Source organism: Octopus bimaculoides, chromosome 4, assembly GCF_046866305.1.
Source record: "Octopus bimaculoides isolate indiv1 chromosome 4, ASM4686630v1, whole genome shotgun sequence".
Lineage (NCBI taxonomy): Eukaryota > Metazoa > Mollusca > Cephalopoda > Octopoda > Octopodidae > Octopus > Octopus bimaculoides.
Window position 1 is genome coordinate 4,807,342 of NC_142931.1, and position 18,569 is coordinate 4,825,910.

The following is an 18,569-nucleotide window of genomic DNA, read 5'->3' on the forward strand; positions in this document are numbered from 1 at the left end:
AAAGTAGACATTAAGACAATGGTGATCATGATGATGATCTTTTGAGCTTTGGTTTTGGAGGTTTGCTATAAACCTGCTTAGTACACTTCCAACCAACTTAAAATTAATATTTGGACAAATCATCTCTAATTACATTTTGGTCTTAATGAAGCTTTTATCTATAATGTTTATTTTTTTAAAAATGTCTAAAACAAAATACATGCTGTAGAAAAACATTTTTATACACATTCTTTTAAAAAAGGCGTGGCTGTATGGTAAAAGGTTTGCTTCCCAACCTCATGGTTCCAGGTTCAGTCCTGTTGCATGGCACCTTGGGCAAGTGTCTTCTACTATAACCTGATCAAAGCTTTGCGAGTGGATTTGGTAGATGGAAACTAAAAGAAGCCCATCATGTGCATGTGTGTGTGTTGGTGTGTTTACATCCCCATAACTTAGTGGTTGAGCAAAAGAGACCAACAGAATACACATCAGGCTTTAAAAGGAATAAGTATTGGGGTTGATCCATTTGACTAAAAAAAAGATAATTGTTCATAGGTGCAGGAGTGACTGTGTGCGAAGTAACTTGCTTACCAACCACATGGTTCCGGGTTCTTCTACTATAGCCTCGGACCGACCAAAGCTTTGTGAGTGGATTTGGTAGATGGAAACTGAAAGAAGCCCGTTATATATATATATATATATATATATATATATATATATATATGTATGTATGTATGTTTGTGTGTCTGTGTTTGACCCCCACCATCGTTTGACAACCGATGTTGGTGTGTTTATGTCCCCGTAATGTAGCGTTTCTGTGGAAGAGACTAATAGAATAAGTACTAGGCTTACAAACAATAAGTCCTGGGGTCGATCTATTCAACTAAAGGTTGTGCTCCAGCATGGCCTCAGTCAAATGACTGAAACAAGTAAAAGAATAAAAGAAAAAGGGCTGTTCCCCACCATGACAGGAGTCTAATGACCAAAGCAAGTAAAAAACAAAAGTTATACAAAATAATTCAGGCAGAAACTTGTCAGACAATTCAATGTGCTTCTCGTAAAACTCTTTTAGTAGACTCTGCCAAATTCTTGTCTCACTTCCTTTATTGCTGCCAAGTCTTATAATCAAAGCATAAATTTCCATAGTTTGGTAATCTTGTTACTGCAACGAAAAACAAGAGAAGCTGTCACAAATCTTTCATGTAAAAAGCACTGATGCTGGTACCATGTAAAAAGCACCCCCAGAACACTCTCTGAAGTGGTTGGCATTAGGAAGGGCATCCAGCTGTAGAAACAGACAATGAAACCTGGTATGGCTCCTGGCTTTACCAGCTCCTATCAAACCGTCCAACCCATGCCAGCATGGAAAATGGATGTTAAATGAGGAAGATTCTGTTTTTATGAGTTCATTACCATAGAAATCTGCCTGCTGCAATAATGAATATTTTAAAAAGCAGTCTAAGACTTAATTCTCTCTCTTTTTCCCTCTTTCTCTTCCCTATCTCTGTCTGTCTCTTTCTTTCTCCCACCCTCCCTTTCTCCCCTCTCCCTCTCTATCTTATACATACATTTATGCATATTTCTAGAGACTCACTCCAGCTCTCTCTTTGCAATGCTAGACAGGATTATAATTTGCTTCAAAATAAATTACTTTTTTTTATCGTCCATCAAATAAAAATGACTAAAACTAATTAATAGTCACAACTCACTCATTCAACTGCTGCTCAGTCTCCTTAATCATCTTAATCTTCATCAAAATCCTGGATATGATCTGAGTTTAGCCAATCTAAATATATCCCTTTTGTCAACCTTGATCTCAGACTTAACATGGATGTTGCATCAGGCACACAGAACACTGTGTCATTTAGTTTGGGGGGATCTTTCCTAAGGACCCCTGTGTCAATTTGGAGATCAAGATTGTCTTTTGGTATTAATACTGCTCCTCTTGGCTTTCTCGTTTCAGTCATTGGACTGTGGCTATCCTGGAGTTTTAGTTAAATAAATCACCCCCCACCAATATTTTTTTTTTAAGTCTGGTATTTATTCTATCAATCACTTTTACCAAAATGTTAAGTTACGGGAATGTAAACAAACCAACACTAGTTGTCAAGCAGTGTGAGGAACAAACACACACACAAAGATAGATACATGATGGGCTTCCACACAGTTTCCACCTACCAAATTCACTCACTTGGCAGCTTCGGAGAGAGCCTTTGCATGCTTGGTCAGTCATCTAGAAATCAATCAAATATCACCCTACTATCTTAGAAAGGGAAGGGCATATTGCATAATGCTGTCCTACACAAAATCCCCCCCCCCCCCCCAAAAAAAAGAATACATTAAAACAAGCAAAAAACATTCATTACAAGTGGAGCATTTTTGATCCTAGGATTGTTTGATCAGGTCTGACCCCCCCCCCCCCCCCCCCAGGCTAAATAACAACTGTGATCATTCTGAAGTAGGATTGGAGTTAGTTTTTGTTAGTGACAAACTGGAGCAGATAGAGTTATCTACCTTGCTCATGTGTCCAACATGAAGAGGTTCTTGTAACAACTACCAGCTTCACTTCTCTGCCATTGTGCCTCCTACTGTGGGTGGAGAAAAATTCAAATAGCCTTCATTGAAATATAAATTCCAAGCATATTTGTCAAAGATTGTTTTGCCAACAGCAAATTTGAAGTGTAAGTTAAGTGCAACTGCACTTAATGTGGATGAAGGAATCTTTCTAAAATGTTATCTAACTGGTTACCAATTCTATTGAAATTAAAACCTGAAATGTGTGAAATATAATTCTATCATTACATATTATATGAAGATATACTATTACACACACACACACACACACACACACACTCTTGTAACTTGCTTAATTGCACATAATCCTTCTTTCTCTCTCTCCCTCCTCCCTCCTGTCTATTGCATCATCATTCCTATTCTACTGCTCCTCACCTTCCATGCATCATTGGTTACCCCCACCCCTTACCTGCCCTTCACTACATCTACCCTTTAACCCCAGTCTCTACAGTTGTCACCTACTCTTCCTTACATCCCCCTCTTATCCCTTAACACTTGTTCTTCAGTCTTTATATTTACCCCTCTCCCTCATTCCCCATCTCTCATTCTACCCACCCACATCCCCAATTCTTCTGTCCCCTCTCACTTCTGGTCTCCTTGTACCTTGAACATCCACCTAAACACCTCATCACCACTATTTTTATCCCTCTTCAGCTTCACCCCAATCACCCCATCACTCTCTTCTAAAATGGAATTACCCATATAGCTATGTTCTGCATTGGCCCCCTTTGCTCATATTGTAAGCCCTCATCTCCTAGCATGAAACTCATCTCTGTTGGGGTTTAGAGTCTTATAAGCTGCATGAAGAACACACCCAGTCCACACTCTGTAAAGTGGTTGGTGTTAAGAAGGGCCATCCAGCCATAGAAACCATGCCAAAGCAGACCCTGGAGCACGATGCAGTCCCTGGACATGTTGAGTCTTGTGAAAATGTTCAACCCATGCCAGTGGCACAAGGGCTAGTCCGGCGGTATGTGGCCGTTGCCAGTACCTCTGGACTGGCCCTCGTGTCGGTGGCACATAAAAGCACCCACTACACTCTTGGAGTGGAAGGGCATCCAGCTGTAGAAACTCTGCCAGATCAGATTGGAGCCTGGTGTAGCCATCTGGTTCGCCAGTCCTCAGTCAAATCGTCCAACCCATGCTAGCATGGAAAACGGACGTTAAATGATGATGATGATGATGATATTAGTCTGTATGGAAAAGCAAGCATAAGTTTGGTAATATTGATAATAGTTTAATATTTTCTAATCTTTAACACCTGTTTCATGCCAGAACCATGTAATGTGTCACTCTTAGCTACTTTTAACAACAAAACCTCTACATTTATTTCCCCCTCCCCCCTCCCCACACCACCACCTCAGTTTTTACCTTTTTTTTTTTACTATTCTCAAGAAGAGAATGTAGAACATTTTGGGTTCTATTCAATTTCTTCTCCCGTATCAATAACTCTGAGAGATCTTTGATTTTCTTCAAAGTTATTATTTACTTCTGCCTGCTGGTTATAACTATTGATTTTTTTTAACACTCTATGATAGGAGAAATGGTAATTCTGTTTGATTTCTCCATCATTTTAAATCAATTTTAAACTCAATATGTCACTTTGGTTAGGTGTATATCAATTTTTTTCATGTTTAAAACGAGATGTGCAAATTCAGAAATTATTTACACGTCCAAGTTAAAACTTCTCTTAATAAAGGGTTGTGTTCTCAAGCAATTTATCAATAATTAGTAACCTCAAAACTATGCTGTTTCCCATGGATTGCATTGTTCAACAAGGAACTGGGAAAGTAGAGGACCGCACCAAGTTGCAATGCCTGTCTTAGCATGGTTCCCACGGCTGGATGTCCTTCCTATGCCAATCACTTTACAGTGCATACTGGGTGCATTTTTCATGGCACAAGTAAGGTTACTAAGTAACTTGCAAGATAAGACCCTTCCTCCATTGAGTGGTGGGTGTAGGCTTAAGGAAGGGGTCTTTATGCCAGGTGATGAGAGATTGAAGTGTGACAGAGGGACAGGAACAGGTGTTTTGCTGCAGAGGGGATACATGGCTACCCTTTTTTAATTTCTTGTTTATCCTTTTTGATTTTGTTGTGCTTGAAAAGACCCATCAAGCCAATTAAAATTGCAGTCATGGCAGATATCAGTGTCACGCAAATGGCACCAATGCCAGTGGCACATAAAAGCACCCATTACACTCTAAGAGTGGTTGGTGTTAGGAAGGGCATCCAGCCATAGAAAACCATGCAAATCAGACTGGAGTGTGGTGCAGCCTTCCAGCTTACCAGCCCTGGTCAAACCATCCAACCCATGCCAGCATGGACAACGGACACTAAATGATGATGATGATGATGAATGTCTCAATTTATGAGTGACTGAGTACTCCACAGACACACATACCCTGTATCATACTGATTCTCATTTAGAATTAGTGTGATACATTCTGACAAGACCAGGCTTTTGAATTACAAGCGCAACCTATTAGACAGGCTTCCACACTTTGGGATTGAGCCAAGAGCCCTAGGACCATAAAGCAAGCATTGTATCAAATGGCCATACTTGCAATCTGCATGTGTCTTCAAGAAGACACCTGCTTCTCTGTCGCCATCATAATTGCCTTCTCCTCCAGTTTATTCCTCACTCAGTTGAAGAGGTTTATCTTGTGGGTACTTGGCAACCTCTCAGCTGCTGGTACCACGTAAAAAGCACCCAGGTGGTTGTTTTTTTTGTTTTTTTTTGGTCAGTTATTTTTAGCGTTTTGACAGAAAAAAGTCATTCTAAAATTCTTTTTTAACATAAGTGTGCCCAAACAAGTTGAATGCTTACACAGAACAAGTTTTACAGCCACATCATCCAAACCAACTAGGTGAAACCGGGCTTAGCTGCTAGTATATATATATATATATATATATATAGGTACAAGATTTTCTGGGCAGGGAACACTGACGGGGTCTGGGGCGTAGGAATACTTCTAGCGGAGAAATGGGTGGATAAGGTAATCGAGGTCGTTAGAGTAAGTGACAGAGTACTTAAGATCAGACTAGTGCTTCATCATAGATTAGCTACTGTCATCTCAGCCTATGCACCTCAACCTGGGCTACCAGATGGTCTGAAAGACCAATTCTATGACACCCTCTTGCAAACTACCTCGTCGACGAGTGACAGGGACCTTCTCTTTGTGGCTGGAGACTTCAACGGTCATGTCGGACGTCGTGCTGGGGGCTTCCATGGCATACATGGAGGCTATGGCTTCGGTTCCCGCAACGAGGAGGGAACCAGACTGCTGGAGTTCTGTGATGCAACCAATCTTATGGTCTGCAATACCAACTTCAGGAAACCTGCCAGTCACCTAGTCACCTACCGCTCCGGCAGACACTCTAGCCAAATCGACTACATCCTCGCCAGAAATAGGGAAAGAGGGCGGCTTATAAATGCCAAAACCTACCCTGGCGAAGAATGTACCCCACAACATAGATTAGTAGTTAGCGACTTTGGGATCAAGGCAAAATGGGTGCCCAGAATTAGACAGGCTTGGAGAAGAAGGGTGTGGAAGCTTAAAGACCCTGCAAACGGACAGAGACTTAGAGACAAGTTACTTGAAGCATTTAACGAAATAGAAGGGGATATAGCATCATACAACGTGGAAGACAATTGGAGATTTCTGCGGGACAACCTGTTGAAAGCCACCGACCAGATTTGTGGGTGGTGTAAGGTCCCCTCCCAACCCAGAGTAACGTGGTGGTGGAACAAGGAGGTAGACAGGGCTATTAGACAAAAGAAACAAGCTTGGAAGGACTGGAAGAACGGTGGTAGCAGGGAATTGTACCAATGTGCCAGAAGGGAGGCTAGGCGACAGGTTTATTTAGCCAGAGGGGAAGCAGATAAGGAAAGATTTGCCAATGTTCTGCGCCGTGAGGACCAAAGACTCGAGGTATTTCGTGTTGCAAGACAGTGTAGGAGAGAGAATAGTGATGTTGTAGGAGAGAAATGTGTTCGCATGGATGATGGTACGCTTGCATTAAATGAGGATGCAAAGAAAGAGGTCTGGAGATGCCACTACGATAGATTGCTTAATAAAGAGAATGAATGGGAGAAAGAGAGCCTGCCTTATGTCGACCCAATAGAGGGACCAGCTATCCGAGTTGATAGTACCAGGGTAGATAAAGCAATTAAGAGTATGAAGACCGGGAAAGCCCCCGGCCCATCAGGAATCACTGCAGAGATGCTCAAAATATCTGGCAGTGTTGGCTATAGCCTAGTCACCCGTATTACGAACCAGGTGATACACGAAGGAGTCATACCCTATGACTGGTGTAGCAGCATCATAGTCAACTGCTACAAAGGTAAAGGGGACGCTTTAGATACAAATAATTACAGAGGCATCAAGCTGTTAGATCAGGTTATGAAAGTTACAGAGAGGGTCATAGCCCAACTAATTAGGGAGCGAATCAATTTAGATGAGATGCAGTTTGGGTTCGTGCCAGGTAAAAGCACTACTGATGCCTTATTTCTAGTGAGACAGTTGCAAGAGAAATACCTAGCCAAGGATAAACCTCTGTACCTGGCTTTCGTTGACATGGAGAAAGCCTTTGACAGGGTCCCCCGATCCCTTATCTGGTGGTCAATGAGGAAACTTGGGATAGAAGAATGGCTAGTGAGAGCTGTGCGAGCCATGTACAGAGATGCGGCCAGTAAGGTGAGGGTTGGAAATGAGTACAGCAATGAATTCCGGGTAGAGGTAGGGGTCCACCAAGGTTCCGTCCTCAGCCCCCTATTATTTACCATAGTCCTCCAGGCAATCACAGAGGAGTTCAAGACAGGTTGCCCCTGGGAGCTCCTCTATGCTGATGACCTTGCCCTAATTGCGGAGTCACTATCAGAACTAGAGGAGAAGTTTCAGGTGTGGAAGCAAGGTCTAGAATTGAAGGGCCTTAGAGTCAACCTAGCTAAAACCAAAATCCTAATAAGTAGGAAGGTAGATAAAACACAAACCCCTTCAGGTAGATGGCCCTGCTCAGTATGTAGAAAAGGAGTAGGTAGTAACTCTATAAGATGTACCCGGTGCAAGCTATGGACACATAAGAGGTGCAGCAACATCAAAGGCAGGTTAACTAGCAAGTTAGTTTTTGTTTGTGGCAGATGTTCAGGTGCAATAAAGACTGCAAACAAACAGGAAACAACTTCTATCTCATTCCAGGGTGAAAAACTAGAGGTAGTCGATAGCTTCCGCTATCTGGGCGACCAAGTTAGTAGTGGGGGTGGGTGCGCTGAAAGTGTAGCTGCTAGAATAAGAATAGCCTGGGCAAAGTTTAGAGAGCTCTTACCCCTGCTGGCGACAAAGGGACTCTCACTCAGAGTAAAAGGCAGACTGTATGACGCATGCGTACGAACAACCATGCTACATGGCAGTGAAACATGGGCTGTAACTGCTGAGGACATACGTAAGCTCGCAAGGAATGAAGCCAGTATGCTCCGTTGGATGTGTAATGTCAATGTGAATACCCGTCAGAGTGTAAGTATCTTGAGAGAAAAGCTGAACATTAGAAGCATCAGTTGTGGCGTGCAAGAGAGACGATTGCGCTGGTATGGACATGTGGTGAGAATGGAGGAGGATAGCTGCGTGAAAAAGTGCCACACCCTAACAGTTGAGGGAACCCGTGGAAGAGGTAGGCCCAGGAAGACCTGGGCTGAGGTGGTGAGGCAAGACCTTCGTACATTGGGCCTCACCGAGGCGATGACTACGGACCGAGACCTTTGGAAATGGGCTGTGCGTGAGAAGACCCGGCAAGCCAAGTAAGATCGTTGCCAGTGCCCCTGGACTGGTTCTTGTGCGGGTGGCACATGAGATGCACCATTTTGAGCGTGGCCGTTGCCAGTACCGCCTGACTGGCTCCTGTAGGATTTTCGAGCGAGATCGTTGCCAGTGCCCCTGGACTGGCTTGTGCGGGTGGCACATAAAAGACACCATTTCGAGCGTGGCCGTTTTCGTGCGGGTGACACGTAAAAGCACCCACTACACTCTCTGAGTGGTTGGCGTTAGGAAGGGCATCCAGCTGTAGAAACTCTGCCAAATCAGACTGGAGCCTGGTGTTGCCATCCGGTTTCACCAGTCCTCAGTCAAATCGTCCAACCCATGCTAGCATGGAAAGCGGACGTTAAACGATGATGATGATGATGATGATATATATATATATATATATATATAAAAGAAAGGCATAAATAATGGTCTTAATACATTTATTTGTGCATTATAGACATACAACTGTTTCTGATATGCTTTCTGAGTGCATTCATGGTTCAATTTCCACAATCAATCAATTGAAAATATAGAGAATCTCATTAAAATGCTATCATTGTCAGAGTTCAACACACCGTGTATGTATGTATGTATGTATGTATGCATGTATGCATGTATGTATGCATGTATGCATGTATGTATGTATGTATTTATGTCCAACCCATGCCAGCAGTTCAACTCCTGCTAGCATGGAAAATGGACATTCGATGATGATGATGATGATGATGATGATGACATATTATACATGTATTTTCTTTCTGTTTCAGATAACGAAAGTTGAAACGTTATCCTAGCATTAACTTATTTTGTTATTTGTGTGTGTACATTGTTCTGGATGATTCTCAACAGTTGCTCTACTGTGAAGAAACCTGAAGAAAACCTCTGCTGGAAATGGTTGTTCTGGCAAGAGTCGTTGATGGAAGGAACAGTCCCAACATGCAAAACTCTCTCCCCCCGACCCGTTGTTTTCATGCTTTTGAATCGTCTTAGTGTTGAGACTTCACTCTGTTTTGAGTACTATGGTGACCTGTTGCCATTATATAAGTACTCTTCGTTTTCATAGGATAATTATTAATATTCAGGAGAAATAAACTGTTTTAAAAAAAGTTATGTCATTTTGTTATTGGTTTCTTCATATCTTTTATGAATAAATTTACTACATTATTGAAAAAATGTTCAGATTTATTTTGTACATTCTTATTGGACTCAACATTTTAGAGTTAATCTTAACACATTGAGTGCCAAGGGGAAATGTGTAAATTGGTCCCATGTGCCACACGTGGTTTTTTCAAATTCATATAGTATTTCAGTTGTATACAAAAGCTGTATACATGAGAAAACATGTATACAATATATATATATACATGTGGCACATTTGTAAAGTGCCGTGTATACTTATATTGTATACATGGCATTCATTGTGTTAAACATGTCCTCTTCCCTAGATATGTCTTTTTCTCCTTACCAAAATAAATTTACAAGGGAGCTTAAATTTCAAATTGTAACTGTTAATATTTTTCAATCGAGGTTGACTTTTCCTTTCATCCTTTTGGCCTCAATAAAATAATCACCAGTTGAGCAATGGGGTCGATGTATTCAACTTACCCCATCCACTAAACTTGCAGGCCTTGTGCCAAAATTTGAAATCAACATTTTTACATTTCAGCAAAAAAAGAAAGAAGGTGCAGGCATGACTGTATGGTAAGTAGCTTGCAATTTTGAACCTGGGTTCGAAATTTCCCCAAGACACCTGATGAAGGCTGGAGGGTATATCAGCCAAAACGTGTTAACAACAAACAAGATGAGGAGAAATATCCGTCAAATGTAAATAATGTACATAATTCCTCATCTCTTAAATATAGAACTGTATGATGATTACATAATGCACTTTATATATTTTATGCACATTTTATAGACTTAATACCGAGCACTCATAAATATTCACTCTTATTTTTCCATTTTCCCCATATAAAAAAAAATTACCCCATACATATGATAAAACCTTCAGTTAAATTGCATATGTCTACCACGTAAATAAGTGTGAATATTTCATGGAATTGCACTTATGCACATGTATTAAGTGATAGGTGATGCAAAAGACTTAGTTCAATTAAAAACAAAATACACTTTTTACTATCCAACCACCACCACCACCACCACCACCATCATCATCATCATCTCTTTTCTGCCTTTCTTGAACCTCACCATCAGAACATCACCCCTCTGCTAAAATTATATTTTTAACTCCTCTACATTATCACTACATTCAACTAACTTTTTTAACCCCATAATAGATATTACATTTCCCCTACCTCACGTCATGGACGCTTCTATCTCACTCTTTGCCTTATCCTTTTTTTCTCCTTTTTCTTTCTCCTCTCTTTCGCTTCAGCTAATCACATGAAAGCATTACAATTACATTCCCTCCACCTCACATTATGGACGCTTCTCACTCCCTCTTTTTCTCTCTCCGTCTTTTCTCTCTTCTTCTCTTTCTGCCTCACTCTTCACCTTATCTGCTTTTTCTCTCCCCCTCTTTTTCTCTAATCATACGAAGGCATTACCTACAGGCTAAGTAACAGAATGACAAGAATAATTATAAATTACTTACCGAACTGTAAGGACTAAGGGAAATAATGAAGTGGCTGAAAGAATTTATATATTGTTTATGAATTGCAAGTTTCCTGCTGACAACCAAGTGCTGTGACAAGACACTTGACTTGTTTCACAGGAAAACTGGAGAATTCAATGAAATAGTAATTGTAAAAAGTAATCCTAAAAGTTCAAAAACTGGAATGGCTTTTATGCCATAAAGAAGAAGAGCAGTCTGACAGTTTGGGCTGAATATTCTCTTGGAGAAGCATGGAATGTTTATCCTTGTTGCTAATTAACCCTTTCATTACTGTATTTCTTTTGTGTTTCTTTCAATTAATTTTAAATATAACAAAGAATTTAGTAAAATAACTTAGTTATCATTCAGCTAGTGTTAGGAACATGAATTGTGACTAAGGTTTGGTGGAAGATTTTAATTCAAAACTTATGAAAACAGGACATTTGTACTACAGAGCCAAAGGTGGTTTCAGCCGGGTTGGTATCGAAAGGGTTAAATAGTTTAGGGAGTTCTCTGCTCAGACAAAGAGTTAGATGTTGTATCAAGTACTGAATTGATTGATTAAACTTCTGTTGGTGTTGATCTAATGCAGTGGTTCTTAACCAATTTTTGCCTATGGATCTCTTTTGATTGCCATTTTACTTGGATGGACCATCATAGACATTCGATGTTTAAAAAAAATCCCATAATATTTTTATAATTAGACATTATTAGGAATTGTATTAAAAAAACAGTGAAAATATGTGGTGTATTGTAGAAGTAGGACTGATTGATTGCACAAAGTTTTAACAGCAAAATTTTAGGTGGACCCCCTTCCCCACTCCAAGGGTTATATGGACCACTGGAACATTATGGACGTGTGTGGAAATGATCTCAATGGAATTAATACCATTAACCCTTTTGTTACTGTATTTATTTAGAGACGCTCTGTGTTTCTTTCAATTAATTTTAAATATAACAAAGAATTTAGTAAAATAACTTAGTTATCATTAAGCTAGTGTTAGGAACATTAATTGTAACTAACGTTTGGTGGAAGATTTTAATTCAGAACTTTTGAAAAGAGGATATTTGTATTACAGAACCATAGATGTATTGGTATCAAAAGGGTTAAATGTAAATGTGACAAGGATTATAGAATTGGTGTGTGTGTGTGCAGTGGTAAGTCTTTGGTAAGTAATGTTTTATCAGAAGTAAATAAAGAGATACTCAGTGACTGTTTATATAATTGTGTGCATGTGTGTGTATATTGTGGCTGTGTGTGTGTTTGTAGTTTTTTTTTTTTCACTGTTTTAATGAAGAGGAAAAGTTGTGTCTATAACAGAACTTTAGAGACAGATTGGAATCATTAATCTGGAGACCTGACCCAAATACTTACAACAGAAAGGCCCACACTAAAGCCACCTGCCTAAGGTAGCAGGTTGTGGTGTGAAGCCCAGTGATGGATTAAGTGTGCCACTCAGGTAAGTCATACCAGGATTTGAACTCAGAACACAAAGAACTGGAACTGTAGAAGGACAATCTTGTTGAGACTTAAAAGTGTGTTTGTTAAGTTTAAGCTTTAATCATCCATGATTGACTAGACTCATGACTTATGACACTGAGGTCACCAATTGATTGAAGAAGTTGATTAATGTATCAGCTACATTGACTACACAGCCATTGCTGTAGCAACTGTTAAATTCAGGCAGGTGATAAAGGTGTCTTCATGTCACTAATCTTTTTTTTTTTTATTGTCATGGTCTTCCCCCCCTCCCCCACACTCTTGTGGAACATCCTCCACCCCCTCTGTCCTACTTATATTTCTCCCACTGTTCCCTGTAGATAGTTACCAATACATTTCCACCATTATCTATTTCTCTCTCTCTCTCTCTCTCTCTCTCTATCTTTCTCTAACTCTCTCCCCCTTCTTCTTCTTCCTTGTTCTACAGGGGTACCTAATTATTACCCCCTTTATTTCCGTCTATTATACTCTCCCCTGGCTCACAGCCTCTCCTCCCCTCGGTTCCACTCCCTCTCTCAGCTGAGAAGGTTCTGCCCTGCAAGCTACTTGGCAACCCCACTGGTGTGCTGGTGCCTGTTAGAAAGCACCCAGTACACCCTATAAAGTGGTTGACATTAGGAAGGGCAAGGGCATGTAACCATAGAAACCATACCAAAATCACACAATTGGGGCCAGTGCAGCTCTCCAGTTTGTCAGCTCCTGTTGAATCATCCTACCCATACCAGCATGAGAAATGGACATTAAATGACGATGATGGTTTGAACCAGTGCACACCAATGCATTTACAGTTGAAAGTCTGTAAAATTTGGGAGATTTTTTTTTCATCCCCGCCCCCACACACCCTGAAGAACTTAAAATATGCAGTCCCCATTTTAAAGTTTTAAAGATAGTAAAGTGTTTAATGAAGAGAGATTTGACTGCTACATTGAATGAAAGGGTTGATAAGTATCAGTTACGCACTGGGGTTGATCTAATTGATTTAATCCCTTTGTCTGTCCTTGTTTGTCCTCTCTATGTTTAGCCCCTTGTGGGTAATAAAGAAATAAGATTTATAAGTCAACAAGGGATACACAGCATGCTTGTATGACCTGCTAGAAATAGCTGCCAAATCTCTTTCAAATGACCTACAATCATCCTAAAAAAAGGAAGGATACATTGAACAATGTGACATTCCAGCCATGGCCATTTCCTTTTGGATTCACTCAGCTGTAAAAGAGTACCAATTAGGTGCTGGTGCAGCTTCCTCCGCCCCCACTAGATGTGCTGCTGGGTCAAAGATAAGACAGTTGATGAGAGTTCTTGATAACATAGGAACCTAAAACGATTAGTGAAAGTATGGAATATGTTAGCAAGCCATACTTGCTCATGACTGATGGCTCGTTATACTTTAATTACTCCAAAAATTAAACACAATTAAACAGCATTATTTACTGAAATTTGTGTCTTCTTCTATAGCCCTGGGCTGACTGAAACCTTGTGAGAGGATTTGGTTGACTGAAACTGAAAGAAGCCCATTGTATATACGTATATATATATCTATGTGTGTGTGTGTGTGTGTTTGTCCCCCCACTGCTGACAAACAACCAGTGTTGGTGTGTTTACATCCCCATGACTTAGCGGTTGAACAAAATACATCGATAGAATAAATAACAGGCTAAAAAAAAATGTTAGTATTGGGGTCAGTTCATTTGACTAAAAGTTCTTCAAGATAGTGCCCCAGCATGGCCACAGTCTAATAACTGAAACAAGTAAAAGTTGAAAGATATAATACTGGTTAGCGCCCAGACTTCTAATTAGTTATATTTGTGTAGAATTGGCCAGAATTTGTAATTGGCTTTGTGTATATAGAATTGGCCAAAGAATAGAAGAATTGAGTGACCAAATATGTCTTTAATATTTTCCAAGCTTCACTAAGTTTTGGCATGATAAACCCAAAGACAATATTAAACATTTGGCAAGAATATCTTTGAAAATATTGAGAATTTTGTGAAACATATTTCTCCTCCTCAATTCAATTCTAACCAAAAGTTTATACAAACACATAGGTTTGGGCATGGCTGTGTGGTAAGAAGCTTGCTTCCCGACCACATGGTTTTGGGTTCAGTCCCCAGGCAAGTGTCTTCTACTATAAACCCTGGCCTTGTGAATGGATTAGGTAGATGAAAACTGAAAGAAGCCTGTCATGTGTGTGTTGCTATTTCCTTCCCTTGACATTACATGATGGTTATAGGTGATCTGCTTTTCTTTCATTATTTCTTTATTGCCCACAAGGGGCTAAACATAGAGGGGACAAACAAGGACAGACAAAGGGATCAAGTCGATTACATCGACCACAGTACGCAACTGGTACTTAATTTATCGACCCAGAAAGGCTGAAAGGCAAAGTTGACCTCGGCGGAATTTGAACTCAGAACGTAACGGCAGACAAAGTACCGCTAAGCATTTCGCCCGGCTTGCTAACGTTTCTGCCAGCTCGCTGCCTTCATTGTTTCTTTCTGTACCTGTTCTGCAGGTGGGTAACTCAAGCAATAAAATCTTCAGTAGTTTCTCCCTCGGGCAGGGCACAACACTAATAAGAACCCATCACCAAGGGGTTGTAATCAACCTCATATAACCCTAACCCTCATCATGTAAGTGTTGTCCTTAGTTTCCAGTCTTCCATGAAAACATGTTTGGTCAGAGTGGGGAATATTACTTTACTTCGAAACAGGTGACGGTTGGTATCAGAAAGGGAATTTGGCCAAAGAAAATCTACCTCAATAAAATCTCTCCAGCTCATATGAGCATGAAAAAGCAGACATTAAACAATGAATTTAATGATGGTGATGTTCTTATTACTACTTCCTAAACATTTGAATCAAGAAGGGACTGGTCTTGGCATCTTCATGGGTTCCTTAGATTGGAGAGATCAGCGAGGTTGATGGTAGTTTTTAATAATGGTAAAAGACACAGGGATGGGGCAGGGGCACTGACATTTTGGAGAAGGACTGGTGGAATGGTGAGGGCAGAGCCTGAGAAAAGATGAGTATGATGGACAGAGCTGGTATGCAACCATCTACCTCCAGAGAGCATTGACCATTGCAGTATCCGTAAGAAAGACAGAGTGAGGAGACAGTGTGCTTGTGGTCCAGAGACTGATGTGTATTGGCTTTTCACACTGACCATGCAATGTCATTCTAAAAATAAACAATCACATCATGGAAATCTTGAAGCTATTAAATAATGCATGATTGATTCAAATCAAGTTAAATAAATAAGCATTATGTTTAACAGAGTAATCTGAATGCTAAAGGGTTGAAGATTAATGAGTGATACAGGTTGTTGTTGTTTAATCCCAGGTTAGTCCATAGTCAAAGCATTCTAGTCATGGCCATCCCATTTATCACTCTGATATAAAATAATCATGACTTCCTTTTACACTCTACCTTTATTGTTTAAGATGGCAGGTATGTTTTGAGGGAGATTTGGCTGCTGTTTCTAGCATTTCAAGTGACCATGTAGAAGTCTCCCTCAATGGTTCATTATGATGAAGATTATCACCACAAAACGTCATAATAACTGCATATTGAAATAAATGATGTCAAGAAAAATTTTGTTTTTTTTTATTCAGAGTTTAAAAAAAAATCAAAATGACAGAAAGTAAATAATAGAGATGATATCGTAAATTAATTATTGATATCTAAATAGCCTCGTTAACTAATAATAAAAGGCTTGATGAGAGTTTCTATTACTGAATATATATAATGGTGTGGCTGTGTGGTAAGAAGTTTGCTTCTCAACAACATGGTTCTGGGTTCAGTCCCACTATGTGGCACCTTGTGTAAGTGTCTTTTACAAAAGCCTTGTGAGTGGGTTTGGTAGATAGAAACTAAAAGAAGCCTGTCATATATATATATATATATATCCTCATCATCATCATCATCATCATCATCATCATCGTCATTTAACATCCACTTTCCATGCTGGCATGGGTTGGACAGTTTGATTGAGGACTGGCAAGCCAGGAGGCTGCACCAGGCTCCAATCTGATTTGGCAAGGTTTCTACAGCAGGATTCCCTTCCTAATGCCAGCCACTCCAAGAGTGTAGTGGGTGCTTTTTACGTGCTGCATATGTGTGTGTGTGTGTGTGTGTGTGTATCATCAATGTTTGGCTTTAGAGTTTGATGATCTGTCCATGGAGCTAAGTCCTTTGGGGATACGAAACCATTGGTCAATCTATGACCGGACATAGTTACATATAAATATATATGTGTGTGTGTGTGTGTATGTATATATATGTATGTATGTATATGTGTGGGGTGCCTTTGTGTCTGTGTTTGTCTCCTACCACTGCTTGACAACTGGTGTTGGTGTGTTTACATCCCTGTATCTTAGCAGTTTGACAAAAGAGACTGACAGAATAAGTACCAGGCTTAACAAAAAAAGAATAAGTGTTAGGGTTGATTCATTTGAATAAAAGTTCTTCAAAGCAGTGCCCCAGCTTGGTCGCAGTCTAAATGACTTAAACAAGTAAAATATAAAAGACAAAGAGAGCAGAAAAAAATAACAGATGATATCACGGAATAATTAATAACATCGTTGAGTAATTATAAAAGACTTGATGAGAGTTTTTTTTATAATTAAATATATAATGTTGACGATGGCTTTAATAACTAATGATGTTGATGATGGTCCCTTGGTGAAGTAACCTTGATAACTGTTTATATCAGGTTGATTATGACCCCTTGGTGATGGGTTTTGTGCCCTGCCCTGGGGAGAAACTACTGAAGGTTTTATTGCTCGAGTTACCCACCTGTAGAACAGGTACAGAAAGAAACAATGAAAGAAAAGCAGATCAATAGGAAGGAAGGTAGTCAGGTAAGTTGGTAGGAAGAAAGAGACAAATAGAGAGAGAGGGAGGGAGAGATAGCAAGAGAGGAGGGAAAGAGGGAGGGAGGGAGGGAGTTGACATAGAGTGGCAGAGAGAGAGAGAGAGAGAGAGAGAGAGAGAGAGAGAGTGAGATCAATATTGTTGAGAAGAAACATTGAGCTAACTGGAAAGAGCTGAATACTTTGTAGTGACATATTTTATATTGACATTGATTCAGGACAGATGGATAAAATGGAGGATTTCAACGCATAATTTAAACACTTACTTAGTCTGACAATAACTCAGGGGAGAAAACAGCAAACAGTTGTTCGAATACAGGGTGTGGCAATAAACACAAACCTCCCCACGTTTTACAGGTTGACAAACATTTCCGTAACAAATGCAGAGTGTGTACCAAGACAAACTATTGCGGCAACTGAAAAAAAGAAATGATAAAATATTAGCAGTATAGGTGCAGGTGTGACTGTGTGGTTAGAAGCTTGCTTCCCAATCACGTGGTTCTGGGTTCTGTCCCACTGCATGGTAGTTTGAGCAAGTGTCTCCTACCATAGCCTTAGGCTGACCAAAGTCTTACTACACAGCCATATCTATGCCTATATATCAAGATAATTTGGATAACGATAATTAATATTACTTTCAATAAAAAGTACAATTGGATTGATGATAAATTTGAACAAAAAAATAGAAATTTCAAAACCATTGCAGATTACTTTAAAATAAAACTCCAAAGAAATGAGACATTGATTTTTAAAATATACTGAATTAATTTATTGTTTAACCCTTTCGTTACCAAACCAACTGAAACTAGCTCTGAGTACAAATGTCTTGTTTTCATAAGTTTTGAATTAAAATCTTCTACCAAACCTTAGTCACAATTCATGTTCCTAACACTAGCTGAATGATAACTAAGTTATTTTACTAAATTCTTTGTTGTATTTAAAATTAATTGAAAGAAACACAGAACATCTTAAAATAAATACAGTAACGAAAGGGTTATATGACTAATTATCAATTTATATGTTGTATTTACTAATTTCCTGGGTATTTATTTGTTGAGTGATGTCGTTATTGTATGCGATTGACTGAACCGAACAGTGTCAGATGATAATCATTATCAGAGCAAAGTAAAAAGACAAAAAAAGAAAACATAAAAACAAACAAGTAAAATATGGCTCCACAAAGTTGATCTGTTCAGAACTGAATCAAGCCAATAAGTAATTAGTACGTCTTTAA

The 18,569-nt window shown here is 39.6% G+C and overlaps 1 protein-coding gene and 1 long non-coding RNA gene across 2 annotated transcripts in view; one reads left to right on the plus strand and one right to left on the minus strand.

The window, feature by feature from the left end:
- LOC106867336 (putative protein BRICK1-B) overlaps positions 1–9,463 on the plus strand; it is a 23,324-nt gene extending 13,861 nt beyond the window's left edge. The window contains exon 3 of the mRNA XM_014912183.3: positions 9,121–9,463. Coding sequence (XP_014767669.1) covers positions 9,121–9,147 — 27 coding nt within the window. The 3' untranslated portion in view covers positions 9,148–9,463. The remainder of the gene's footprint in view (positions 1–9,120) is intronic.
- The window catches only part of LOC128247549 (uncharacterized), a 24,351-nt gene extending 6,241 nt beyond the window's left edge, over positions 1–18,110 (minus strand). The window contains exon 1 of the long non-coding RNA XR_008263859.2: positions 17,602–18,110. This is a non-coding gene — a long non-coding RNA (uncharacterized LOC128247549). The remainder of the gene's footprint in view (positions 1–17,601) is intronic.
- Positions 18,111–18,569: the final 459 nt, after the last annotated feature.